The 13,324-nt window shown below is 44.5% G+C and overlaps 2 protein-coding genes across 3 annotated transcripts in view; both read right to left on the bottom strand.

Annotated features, from left to right (window-relative positions):
• Nucleotides 1-92: 92 nt before the first annotated feature.
• On the bottom strand, nucleotides 93-1,813 carry LOC130389815 (interleukin-17C-like). 2 transcript variants are annotated; one of them, XM_056599769.1, is made up of 3 exons: nucleotides 1,583-1,813; nucleotides 1,199-1,419; nucleotides 93-1,079 (listed from the first exon to the last, which is right to left on the bottom strand). In XM_056599769.1, the coding sequence occupies exons 1-3, from the start codon at nucleotides 1,604-1,606 to the stop codon at nucleotides 833-835; spliced, it is 492 nt and encodes a 163-aa protein (XP_056455744.1). In that variant the 5' UTR covers nucleotides 1,607-1,813; the 3' UTR covers nucleotides 93-832. The 2 variants fall into 2 exon arrangements, with proteins under 2 accessions (XP_056455744.1, XP_056455743.1); XM_056599768.1 differs by having other exon boundaries at nucleotides 1,199-1,813.
• Nucleotides 1,814-2,199: 386 nt separating this feature from the next.
• zc3h18 (zinc finger CCCH-type containing 18) overlaps nucleotides 2,200-13,324 on the bottom strand; it is a 43,119-nt gene continuing 31,994 nt past the window's right edge. The window contains exons 12-21 of the mRNA XM_056599770.1: nucleotides 13,073-13,165; nucleotides 11,366-11,559; nucleotides 11,158-11,245; nucleotides 9,484-9,582; nucleotides 8,994-9,002; nucleotides 7,420-8,000; nucleotides 6,972-7,186; nucleotides 6,679-6,778; nucleotides 6,028-6,124; nucleotides 2,200-4,081 (exon numbers count right to left, since the gene is read on the bottom strand). Of these exons, the coding sequence (XP_056455745.1) occupies nucleotides 3,841-4,081; nucleotides 6,028-6,124; nucleotides 6,679-6,778; nucleotides 6,972-7,186; nucleotides 7,420-8,000; nucleotides 8,994-9,002; nucleotides 9,484-9,582; nucleotides 11,158-11,245; nucleotides 11,366-11,559; nucleotides 13,073-13,165 (1,717 nt within the window). The 3' untranslated portion in view covers nucleotides 2,200-3,840. The remainder of the gene's footprint in view (nucleotides 4,082-6,027; nucleotides 6,125-6,678; nucleotides 6,779-6,971; nucleotides 7,187-7,419; nucleotides 8,001-8,993; nucleotides 9,003-9,483; nucleotides 9,583-11,157; nucleotides 11,246-11,365; nucleotides 11,560-13,072; nucleotides 13,166-13,324) is intronic.

Genomic DNA, 13,324 nt, shown 5'->3' with positions numbered 1-13,324 from the left:
AGCCGATGAGTGCTTGAATTTAGTTTTGCAGTTTCTAAAGAACACTAGATTGACATATATATATATATACATATATACATAATTTGAGTGATTGTTAAGAAGTTTGATTGATTTTATTTGTTTTGGTTTGTTTTCTATGGGAAGAAGATAACCACGCTCAAAAAGAAGATAGTTGACAACCTAACTGGGTTTTCCCTCCTTCTTCCCCAAGTGAACACAATACGTATGTGAGTGAAAGTGAAGTGAGGCGAAGGGGTGAACATCTAACCATAGAGCTACCTAAATAAATATATATATATATATTAGCAACGTACAAAACATGTCACACGGACTAACGTTAAGAGACGCCTTGAAATATGTATTAGTTATAGCTAATAAAAAATGATTTTAACCTAACAGCAGTGTATTGATTATTCAAAGAGCGTATTCAAAGTGTATATTCAGTGTATTCAAAGAGCAATGTATTTTAAATCCACAACCAGCCAGGCCTACTAGCACAAAAAGCAAGTTAATACATTGTTTCTTATTTGCACTTTATTAACATCATAAACGACCACACCAAAATAAATCTAATAAATAACTTAAATACAATTTCAATTAAATATTGTTATGAATAATTTACATAGCTTCACGTTATAGGCTTAATAACAGCCTATTACTATATGATAGTATACCAGTATGTATTTGATGACGTTGTCAACTTCAAATGGGACGATAATGACGTTGGCGATGATCAACAAAGGGGTCTATAACGACTCCGGCACGATCTCCATCACACGTCAGATTGCATTTTAAAACAAATACAACAAGGTGAATCCAACAGATTGTATATTTATATCCGACTGGTGCTGCAAGTGCATCCTACGGCCACGTCTTTGGAGTACGGTATCAGCCGGTATCTTTCGCCATCCTCGCACAGCTCCTTCCTCAAGAACCGCTTGCTCTGCTTGACCGTTACTGAGCCATAGGTGTTATCCTCCCATGGCTTCTTATCGTCGATGTTCATCAAGATACAGCCCTCGCACAGGCACTGAGCTACAGCAATCGTCTCCGGGAATCGGCCCTCTTCTGTTTCATACCTGCGAGAGAAAGGGGTAAAACCACGTTAATCACATATCCGCTCCGCCACCCATGCAGCCCTTCGCGGTGTGTGAGAGTGAGTGACGCAAGCAAGGGAATGTCGACGGATATGACTTACACGATTCGCCAGGGGGAGATGGAGCGGTCCTTCAGAGATTTGCCAAAACCAGTGTAAAGTTCGACCGGGCATTTCACTGGGGTCTCCTCTTGTACTCTCTCTGTATGCTCACTAGGCTGGATTTTGTGCCTTCTCAGAGCTTTTTCTTTCAGGTGTCCTTCTTCGTGGCATGGTAACGAGGTCGTTCTTACAGTCACAAATAAAACGCCCAAAAACAAAACCTGTGAAGGGAAGGAACATGTAAATACAGAGTATGCACTGTGTGAAAACATATTAAATTGATTGAACGTTGAAATTGAAAAAAATACACCATAACACTATCCATTAAATGAAATATCTTTACTTTGATTTGGCAAAAAGAACACAAAATTAATTCTCACTCACCTGCATTACGCAAAGGCCAAACATTGTCCTTGCAGTATATATTTTTTACGTGTGGTCCTAGGGGCTTTGCTTGATTTTGATGGCCATGATGCTGGCATTTATAGTGGCTGGGCAGGGAAAAACCGGCATGAGGAAACATAAATAGTAATATTCAACAGACTACTTCCTCTTCCCAAATGAAGATGTAGGTGTCAACGCTATCCCACTCCGTCACTGATTTGGCTTCATAACATTGCATCACAGCTCGGGGTTTCTTGCTACATGATGACGAGATATTAGTCTATTTATAACCCTGCGCTCTGTAAACTACATGAGTCAATGATAAAACATAATAGTCTCACCTGCGTCTTTGTTCACACAGCTGACATCAAGTTACAGGCCGACAAGAAACTTGACCGGCAGCACCCATGTTGTATAAATGCGTAAGTCTCAATTGTAGTCATCAATTGTTTGTCATGCAGATACTATTTCTCCCTAGGCCTTATTGCAGCAGCGCTGAGGTCAAAGTGTGGTCGTTAAGTTTGCTTCTTTCTACATACAAACCATTTTCCCATATTTTGCATTGATCTTGAGAACTTAATCATTGTTTGGGCAATGAAGGCCCAGGGTGGTTAAGCCAGCAAATTGTCAAAACAAAATGGACCATGTTATACTTTATTTTGTTAAGGCATTTTTGGAAAAAATACCTATTGATTTATCGAATTACCAAACTTTTTAATCTGTATGTGTGTGTGTGTGTCATTTTTAAATGTTAAAAAATGGCTCAGTGGCATATTACAGGTGTGTGCCAAGCTTATATTCCATCCATTGCTTTTATAGATTGAAAATTGCTATGATTTGAGTGGAAATAAAAGTGTAAATATAACCTTTCATTATAAGTGCAACTGGGATCAAATGGGTTGAATTCAAACATAAAATGGTATTCACTTGCTCCACAACAGATTTTCTATTAAGGAATTAAGATTACTTGTCAGCTTTAGCATAGACCAGTCAGTAAAACACAGAATTGACCGTGAAGCTTATTCTACAGAAAAAGTTATAACAAAGCAAACAATGCATTCTCTTTATCAAAATAGTTTATTTAGAACCCTTTTTGTCGCACAAGAAAGATGCGGGTATCCATCAACTCATATCGCCGTTACAACTCTAATATTGTGTGCCAACTAAAAATGGGACAAATAAATTCTGTATCACTTGAAAAGAGCCTAGAAGAATAACAAAAAATTAAACAAAGATAAGAAAAAGCCGAATGAAGCAATATTTCACGTCACCATTTTTTTCCCAGTAATAATGACCTACTTGGGGTTCAGGTAACGCGATAGTATTGTATAAAGGTTTGGATCGAATTGCCCCACAGGGCCAGTGGAGTTGAAGAGGCAAGTCAGTGGCAAAAGGTGTCAGCCATTAACACAATTTGATTGGTTAGATGGGGCTCCAAATAGGAAACCTACTTGGATGTATGTACAAAATAAACAAAGGACAATTAAGAAACCTTTTGTGTAACCATATCAAGTCTGACAGTTAAACTCTAAACTGAATTTGTCGATTCACCTCATACACAGATTTAAAAAGGGGCTTTGATAAGGGGTGGCAGTATGGTAAAGAGAATTCAAATAATATAAGACTACCCAGTAAAAATTGTGCCGAGCGTAGAAAGGGGGAGAGACAAGCGATAACGAGATTCAGTATCTATAAATTCACCTTTTATGTCAAAACACACAAACATCAGAAAGGTCCTTAATTCCTGTAATTCTTTTGATTTTTTTACTCAACTGACCAACAAGTAGACAGAACTTATCCACCATTTTGTTTCGGTTCTGTAAAATCAAGATATAGGACAATCCATGAAGTCCTGACCGGCATCCCTTTCACAACAGCAAGTAAACGAACATGGACATTTAACAACGTTAAATGGCAGAGCAAGTTGGCTGTATGCAAATTGACGGAACAAAATCCCATGTATGTCTGTCTACAATCAAGTATTTATGCTGGCCACGGTATTGTTTGCTGGCCATTCAAACAGCGGCATACATATGTTGTGGGACGAGAATATTTGTTGTTTATTTTACACAAATCCAGTGAAATGCTCCACATCAAAGGGCATTAAGGGGCAGAGTGTGGTCAGGAGGAAATGTGTGGGATTTCCGGGGGAGAATCCCCCAATCCCATGGCCCACAATGTCGCCTTGGCCACTAGTCCGTAACGGCAGGTAGGCGAACCGGCAGGCATCTTTGTTGCTGAGCTGGGCTCAGGGTGGGCTACTTTGCCGGGATCTTTGCCCTCTTGCGGGCGATGGCATCCTCGACGGCCTTCAGCTGCTTCAACAGCTCCTCCCGACGTGATAGCGTATTGCTGGGTTTACCCGAGCCCGAGCCAGAGCCAGAGCCAGAGCCCGGTCCAGAGCCAGAAGAAGGTCCCGGGCCTGGGGCAGCCTGTTTGCCCGATGGAGTCGACGGGCCCTTTCCGGAGGACTTGGTTGGCGGGGACAGCGGACGCTTCCTGTTGCAAGAAAGGTGCAAGAGAACCCAGTCAGCAGCCGCAGCTCAACCCATTGTGGACTGACAGGAATTGACTAAAAATAAAGCCTACGTTCATCCTAAAATCTGGCAGCGATTGCTGTATTTTTTGCCCGTTAAATTAAAATTATATATGATTATATATTATATCACTACGCTAACCCAAAATCAAAAAGTAGCTCCACAAATATAAGTGCAAGATACATTAGCTGGGCGAATACAAGATTTTTTTTTTTTTTTAAATAAAATAGCCATAGAAATAAATTAAAGACTGATATGATCTGAAAGACTTAAACAGTCTCTCTCCACTGCGCATAACACATTATTTTTGTTTCTCTTTCTGATTAAGCAATCATTTGAATCGTCCCAATAAATACCTTGATTGGCCGATCCTTGACCCTACATAATCTGAAGTTGATAACAGGTTGGCGCAGCAAACGCAACACCACCATAGGGCACCTGAAAAGTGACACCTGCCTCCAGGATTCTATCTATATTTGTATTGCTTGGGTCCCTTGACTACACCAAGAAACAAAAGAAATGTGTGCGCCTAAAATAAATCACTGTGACACTCATTGAACAATGACGGCATCATAGTTTGTCTATTAACTGCGTTAGGTAGGTTATCAAATCTCAATTCACTATTCGAATGATTCGTAAAGCTTTTCTAATGAAAGAATTAAGATACAAATATTAGCATTTTGATTCACGTCTATGCATATTTGGTAACTGTAGAAAGAAGAAAAGTTACATTTTGTCTGAATATCCTAGGCTAATGGCCCTTCAGTTGAGCTATTGGCAGAAGTCATCAGAATGGCAAATATGGGATGACTGACTTTAATTTTTTCATTTGTTATGTCGTTGGATTTTCAAACATAATGAGAATAATCCGGTAGTACTTTGAATGCTACCGTCCAGCGTGAGGATATTCAAACCCCCGAGGTCATCAGGGGGGGATTGTCTTAGACAAGTTTTAATAATTAATGTATTTAGCAGCTATTTCAATGTTAAGAGTCCAAATGACGCCAAAAAGCTATACCTACATATAATAACGTGATGGTGATTTAGTAAACACGAAACAAACAGGTAGCAAGGTTTTTCATTGAATGCTGATCCGTCCCCCAAAAAAGCTCCTGTGTGATTTATCACTAGGAAATGTATTCAAAACTATAAACATCGTTCAAACCACCTATTCGCTTTGTGAAAATTGGAAGTAGGCCTATGATCATGCTTTTGGAAATGTGGGTGTACAGAAACTTTAGACCGCATTGAAGTTGTGGTTACCAGGTCGGACGAGGAAAAGGCCACTGACATTTGGCATTTGACATATTGTGGTTTTAATATTTTGCATTATGAAAATAAAACATTTGTTTTATTATATAGAAAGCAAATAAAACCTGAAACTAGATTCTGCAGAAGTGGTCTTCACCTGCTCTAGGCAGTGAAAGACACGCACTATGAATGGGCTTTTCTTCTTTCTCCATTGAAAATTTGGATATTTCTTTTGAAACCAAGATTATTCTAAGCGTGAAATTATGTATTGGGGCAAGCCCTACATCAGATGGGTTGCCAATATCCAACGTGACACACGTTTTTTGACTGTGGTGGGGGACATCAGCAAAGAGGCTACCGACATCACATGTATGATGAGCTGTTGTTGTGTTAACCCCTGCTTCCACATATAAATACCTCTTCCTCATCAAGCCCCAACCACACTTCCTGATTTAAATCCCTGAACAGGTGAACAAAGAAAGTTTGTTGACCAATTTAAATAACACGTGGGAGTGAAAACCTTCAACAACTACTAGCTGCAGAAGTTGTTTAAGGTTTTCACTCCCACATGTTATTTAGAAACTCCTGTCAGGGTTCCCCTTGTGTGGGCGTGATGCAGTCAGGTTTCGAGCTCTCATACTTCCGGACTGTACCAACCTGTCTCCTTGAGGTGGCATGGGCCGGGGACCTGGGCCTCTGGGCCGATCCATTCTCGGCGGGAACATTGGTCGTCCTGGCATCCTCCGGTCACGGCCTGATGAAGAACAGCAATAACAATGATCATCATCTGTATTAGATATTAACGCACCCTGCACTGATTTATGCCCAATCTTTTGGCATTGGTCAACTACGTTCGTCAACGACGCCAGTACAACGCATACATGCACGTAGGCATGTACGTAGGCATGCACGTAGGTATTGCGTTAATTGCATCTCCGCTGACGCAGTTAACTGCAGAAATAATTGGAAGCACGTGTGGTGCTGCAGGGATGTTGCAATTCCAACATTTGTGCGTGCGTTAGTCTTATCTTCGGTTATAAAGATAGCGCAAAGGTTGGAACGTGAATCGATGATGCTATTAATTTTTATTGGTTTATGACCAAGTTCTACTTAATCTCTCACTTTTCAACCGCTGTATTATTATTTTCTATAGTGATTTTGTGTCAAGTGAGTTTGATCTTGTGATGACTCCCTGCCTAAATAAACCTTTCTGCACTGCCTTCATTCTCCTTGCTGCACAGCCCTTTGGTACAATCTGTGGTGCTTTGTGACTCATGCTTGTGTGTGAACACGGAGCTGGGCCCTCACCTCTGCCAGGAGACATGGCCATCCTCTTGCTCAGAGGGGAGCCTGGGCGCTCTTTGTCAGACGGCATGTACCTCTTCCTGTTGCCGCGGTCACCCTGCTGCTACAAGCAACAAAGTAAGGGAGAAATTAAAATAGATCGGGGAAAGGGGACAGGTTAAGATTTTTACAACTGCAAAAAGTATTAAAATTAATTGATGGGATGCTTTCATTGAATTTTGTATCGTACACAAGTATGAAACGATGCTTCTGCTGGGACGGTCAGGTAGCATTTTTATTCATTTTATAGAAGGTACCTTATTGAGGAGGGTGAGCTTGATGTCTTTATGGGATCCTGATCCTCCGTAGTTCCCTGGGGGGCCCATGTTACCGGGCATGTGGTGCATATGGTGGCCGCCCCTGTTCCCGGGTCCCATCCTGGGCATGAAGTTGCCTCCTCGTGGGGGCATCCCGGAGGGGTCCATCTTCCTGCGGTCCTCACGGAAGGGCTCGTCCTTCTTCAGCGGTCTCCCTGTGAAGGGAGAGGACAACGTGTTACATTTGATGTAGTCAAGTTCAATTCAAACAAATCGGTCAATCATCATTTTCAGGGAGGCAGCGTCCCATTCAGGGGAGCTCGGTGCAGGGGGGGAATCCCCCCACCAATCTGACGGCAGAGAAATTCTAATTATGTTGCCTGAATATAAAAATGGAGCTTTCCCCCTTTCTTTAAAACACACACACTTAAAGAGCGCACACACTAACCCCTGCCCCTGTCTCGCGGGTGTGGCGGCCTCTCACGGGGCGGTCCAGGCCTCTCTCTGCGGGGGTGTCCCCCAGGGTGTCCGCCCGGGTGTCCCCCAGGGTGTCCACCCGGGTGTCCGCCCGGGTGTCCCCCCTGGTGTCCGCCCGGGTGTCCCCCCTGGTGTCCGCCCGGGTGTCCCCCCGGGTGTCCGCCCTGGTGTCCGCCCTGGTGTCCCCCCTGGTGTCCGCCCTGGTGTCCCCCCTGGTGTCCGCCCTGGTGTCCCCCAGGGTGTCCCCCAGGGTGTCCCCCAGGGTGTCCTCCCTGGTGTCCCCCGGGGTGTCCTCCCTGGTGTCCCCCGGGGTGTCCTCCCTGGTGTCCCAGGGGGTGACCCAGGGGCCCCCCGGGGTGGGCGGGGTGCCCTCCCCCGGGGGGCGCCGGGTGCCCACCCCCGGGCTGGCCGGGCGTGGGGGAGCGGGAGCTGGCCGAGGACACGGGGCTGGCCAGGTCGGCGTACATGTCTTCGGAGTCGGCGCTGCGCACCGAGCTGCTGGTGCCCGACGTGGCCGAGGAGACGGACGACACGCTGCTCACGCTCAGAGACCTGGGAGGGGCCGGGGGGAAGGTCGCACACACAAAGGCCTTCATCACACCGTTTTTAATGGAGCTTCTCAAACGCTGTACGTCGTTTTTTCTTTCATTTTGCTACGCAACAAATCAAAGCTTTCTTTTGCACCGAGGGCAGACATGGGGCCAGGGCAGGCTGAGGGATCCTGCTCTAGGGGGGAGGGGCGCACGCTCGTATGATGTTAACATTCAACTCCCTGTGCTAGCCAGGTTGGGCCCACTGTTGTGCCGACCCTGCATGGACAAGAGCAGTGAATCTGTATCGGGAACTTGCACTTTTTGAAACATCACGCTGACCAGCATCGCACCTCTCGTAGATACAAATCGTGCATTAGACCTGCCGTGATAGCGAGGGCAGGCAGAGCATGGTAGATCTGCTGCACCGCTGCAAATTAACTTAATAAGTAACATATGTCATTATGGTAGTTTGAAATGGGTAAATGTTTAACTGGTACTACGTGTGACTGGAGTTATGTAGTCCAGTATTGCACCTTATTCTAGTTATTTTTTCATTATTGGCTCATACACATATACTTTATTGCTAAATGATAGCATGTGCCAAACAACAATGTAAATCAGATTTATTCATTATCCTTACCGTGTTCTATTATTAGACGGCAGTACAGTAATATGGCGGGGCAAATTATATGGTTCTTGTATTATCGATATAATTTATTTTTTATTATTTTATTGTGTAGCTATTAATTATTTTTTATTATTTTATTATTTTATTGTTACGTCTGTGTTGAAGGCCATTCTGATGGACGGATTGATTTGTGTGTTCCTGCGCATCATGTGGTGTCCCCTGCAAGGCGTGGATGTTGTGTGTGCGTGTGACGTTGTGCGTGCGTCTGATGTTATGCGTGCATGGGATCTTGAGGGGGAGTTTCAGGTGAAAGCAGGGGCGGTGGCTGCTGTCGATGTTTTTATTAACTTCTTACTAATACATCCTCATGAGGCAATGTCTTACCTTGATTTCCTGGGAGTGTTGCCAACAGAGAATCAGCGGCACATGGAGGCGGAGGAGAGACAACAGAACAGGGGAAAGTCGTAAGGCCGGGTCACGTCAACAGAGCAGATCGTCCTCTGATCATTTCAAAGTACATGAAGCTATCCCCGAAAATATTTGACATTTTTGACAGTAAAACCCTGAGCAGCTGTGCAATGCAAAATATTAACCAGGAGTATCATTTCCTGCCTCGTCCGCCTGATGGACAAAGATAGTTCCTGTCTGTGTGTGATGGTATGCGGGTGTGTGTGTGTGCACTTCCTTGAGAGTGTATGCAGTGTGTGTGTGTGTGTGGGTGTGTGTGTTTGTGTGCGTGCGTGTGAGAGATGGTATCCCGAGTTGTGTGTGGGAGTTCAAGCGAGAGAAATGCCTGCGGGGGCTTGCAGTTGACTTTCTGCTGCGTGGGCCGACTGTGGCAAACATCATGTCGTGCTGCTGTGAATGTGACTACCTGGATTTCCGCGAGCCAGAGCGTGACAGCGAGTTGGACGAGGATCTGGAGCTGGAACCGGTGTAACTGCTCGCACTCATGCTGCCACTGGCAGTGCGCCTGCGGGTGGGAGATGCAGAGAGAAGGCGACGGATGAGGGGAGCGTGGGTCTGAGGCCGAGGGGTTCATGGACTTCAAAGAGTCAATTCCAAAGTTCCTTCCCCCCAATACTTCTCAACCATGGCCGAGATATCCCCCACTACGAGTCCTTACTTGTGGAAGTACCAGAGACGTCAGACACAGTCTTTATTATCCATAATATCGTCGGAGGCGCACATTTGGCCGTGATATTAGATAGATTATATAAATACCCGTATATAATATTATTATCGTGTTATATTATATTATATAGATAAAGAGCGCCAGGAGTCAGCAAACGGCAACAACCCCTTCTCCTCCATGCTGTGGTTCAGTCTGACAGCTCATTGTTCAATGGGCAGCAGCTTATTTGCATCAACGCTACAGACACCAGAAACAGCACATTCTGAAGGGACTGAAACAGAGCAGAATAGCGGTAGACGATATTATTTTTCCTAAAATCTATTTCCAGCAAACAGCTTCAAAAATATGTTTTCTGGAACTCAAATACTATGTTTACTTGTTGGAAAAACACCATAATATGTCACCTTTAATAAGCCTGCGTCCAAAACAACCGAGGCATGTCCACTTGCTCAGCAACAATGCTTTGATAATGTTTCATCCGCTGTTGACTGTCATACAGAGCATAGATGCTCACATCTCATGTTTTGCAAGTCTCAAGTCGTTGGCCATGAGTCCAAGCCAAGTCTCAAAACCACTTATAGTTGCAGCAATAGATGGAGTTCAACCAATCCCACTTTTTTATTACCGCTAGCTATCATTTTCGAATAACACATAATTGAATAGCCGATACTAGGTACTGAGATAGGTGACGTACATGAAAGACATACAATGAAAAATTCCACAATAGGCTGTGCAGCACTGAAGCAGCCCCAGATTAATTATTATTCAAAATCTTCCGCCACCTTGGCTCTGGGAAGTGTTATGTATTCATCCTTATCTTAGATTGCCTCAGTGACGTCTGTGCAAGGCAATGCCCAAATCGTCATAGTAAAACACCATCGGACATTTTCAAATGTGACAACAGCGCTTTACTGTAAAACATTCCAAAGATATACCAAAATATGGGGGTGCTTTAAATTATCAGAAAATAAAAAGAACGGGGTTCGAACATTGTGCAAGGCTTTGATGAAATTGCAGAGCAGAACTAGCGCTTTGCTTTGTACAAGCATCTAAATAGAAAACACACAGGCTCTATACTGGATGGGGGATCGCCAGAAAAGGAAAAAAAGGTCACCAAATTGCAAACCCTTTATCATCATTAGGTAGCTTCTGGTTATATTTTAACCTCATGTTAACATTGAAATGGCTGCTAAATGCGTTCATTATTCAAATCACGTTTTTTTATCCTCGTAGTATCAACCAGAAGTTTTACATTTGAAAAGGTCTCTTACATCTTTTTACTATTTCCATATTACGCTCCATTTATTTTGATTTGTTAACAAAGAGATGAAGAAACTCCTAGCCCAGGTTGAGAGCACATGCAGAGACACATTTCCCTCGGTTAAAACTGAAGGGAAAAGGGGGAAATCCTACCTGCGCGGCGGGTGCTGTTGCCGTTCTTTGCGTCTTCCCTCCCTGGGGCCCGGCGGCTTCCCAGGCTCTCTCGGGGCTGGGGGCCTTCCTTCCACTACTCCTCCTCCTACTGCAGCTGGGGCAGATCCAGGCGCTCCCCCTGGTACAGCGCCGGGGCCAACCGGACCACCACCTCCTCCTCCTCCTCCTCCTCCTCCGCCTCCACCACCGCCGCCTCCTCCTCCTCCTCCTCCTCCTCCTCCTCCTCCCTCCCGGCTGTGGGCAGGCGGTCGCCCCCCCTCGGGTGTGGGACGCTGAGGCTTGCCCTGCTGGGTGCCGGCGGGAATGGGGGGGCTCAGGGCTTTCTTCATGGGAGGCTTTTCCCTCCGCGGGGGGGCTCCGGGGCCAGGCTTCAGCGGCGCCCTTGGGTGGGACGGGAGGTGGAGGGGAAGATGGGAATAAAGACATTTGTTGAAATTTTTCCCAAACAGGCATGAAAATGTTTGTTGCTGCCGTGCCTGTGACGCACTTGGTCGCACCGTTTGTAAACCACAGCTAGTCGAGGGGACGATAAAGTTTCAAACTTGTGGGGCTCTGGTGCTCAATTACTAAAGAAGTATCGATAAGCTCCGATGTACCCTGTACTGCTTTCGGCATCAATGGCAATAAGGAAATCTGTTTATATGAATTACGCCTAGATAAAAGTTTGCGATAGTTATACAACTCACTCCCTACATTAAAACAATATTGAAAAGAGAAAACCGTCGCTCTCCGAGCTCTTCTTTAAAGTGGAGGGCGGGGCCGGCTGCCTCTGCCTTCCCTCACAAATTAAGGAAACACATTTTCCATTAATTCCGGCCAGATTAATGGTGCAATAGTATCAGCGTCTCACCAAACAATGTAGGCTGATAGAAGTGCTGCACCACCATGTAACATTTCAAAAAAGGGCTGTCCTTTTTTCCAAGTTTATTACCAGAAACGGTTGAATGCTTATATGAACAGCGTTCGAAAAGCTAAACCACAACATCCCAAGTAGGATCTGTGTGGAGGAATCAGTGGCTTTCCCTCGTTTTACGGCAGAGCGTCCAAGTAAAGCAGCTGCCAAACCAGACAAGCCACGGAGCGCAGGACTACGTCACTTAGAAGACCGACAACACAGTCGGAAGATTCGATTTGAGGTCCTGTTCCGAGTTTAATGTAATGGGTGGCACTTGAAGTTATTGTTCAGCTCTTTGGCTGCGTTGGTCTGAGTGCGCTCATTGGAAACTGGTGAAGTCCAATTTAGGACACACAGCTTTCAAATGATCACAAAACTAGTAGGGGGTTTGTACGTGGTGTCAAGTTCAATTCAGGCGAATCGTGCCACTACCGACTACTGACACTTTCTTTTTTAAGAGCATTAAAAAAATAATCACACGTGGATTAGTCTGGAAGAGCTATGGCCAGTAAAGGTAAAACAGCTGATGCTCCTTTAGAAGAACGTTTCAAATAACGCCTTCTTGGAGCTTGGCTGCATGCATACCCAATGTGTGATGCTCTATTCCACTTTCCTTTTGCTGTTAATCATTTGTATATAATCAATATATTTATTTGAGATTACATTTAAATTGACTTAATATTATAGAGAGTCTATAAAAGCCATTTATTCCAAAAATTGTAAGCTGTTGCTACAGAAGAAAGTCGACATGAGAAAAAATAAATCGATGTCCTTTTGTTCTTAATTTCTCATTTATTTATTCTAAAAGAATCGATAAGACTACCGGTGAAGTACCGTTATATTGATATCTATAAAGATATCAAAAAGAGCAGCTGATCCGTCATGAAACTAAGCCAATTCCGTGGTGGGCGATCAACCTTGCACGCATGCATGAGGTGTCTGGGCTGGGACTGCCTCGGAAGTGGCTCTGAATGTGTGGGTGTTCAGGCTTCTCCCTACCCCTTTGGCAGCACCAGGGGCAGGTCTGTCTTGTTCTTAAGGTTTCTGGGTGCAGCCTGACTCGGAGAGGGCGAGGTGGAGAACGATCTTGATCTAAAGAAAGGGTTGTGATATAAAGAGAGCACAAGAAAATAGGTTTGAAGCCGGGAAGAGGAAATGTTGGATTCACTTATGGTTTGGAGTAGGCAAACGGTTTAACAGGTCAATAAATGACCAGCCACGACTCCATAATCCAACGCAGTTAAAAACCCT

This window comes from Gadus chalcogrammus, chromosome 9, assembly GCF_026213295.1.
Source record: "Gadus chalcogrammus isolate NIFS_2021 chromosome 9, NIFS_Gcha_1.0, whole genome shotgun sequence".
Classification (NCBI taxonomy): Eukaryota; Metazoa; Chordata; class Actinopteri; order Gadiformes; family Gadidae; genus Gadus; species Gadus chalcogrammus.
The sequence above is the reverse complement of the archived record's forward strand: the minus strand, read 5'-3'. Positions and strand labels throughout refer to the sequence as shown.

Bases quoted from the DNA above. Each gene is read 5' to 3' on its own strand.
- LOC130389815 (XM_056599768.1), bottom strand. From the start codon at position 1,470: ATGTTTTCACACAGTGCATACTCTGTATTTACATGTTCCTTCCCTTCA. The intron at 1,080-1,198 runs GTAAGTCATATC...TTTCTCTCGCAG, and splicing joins ATCTCCCCCTGGCGAATCGT to GTATGAAACAGAAGAGGGCC.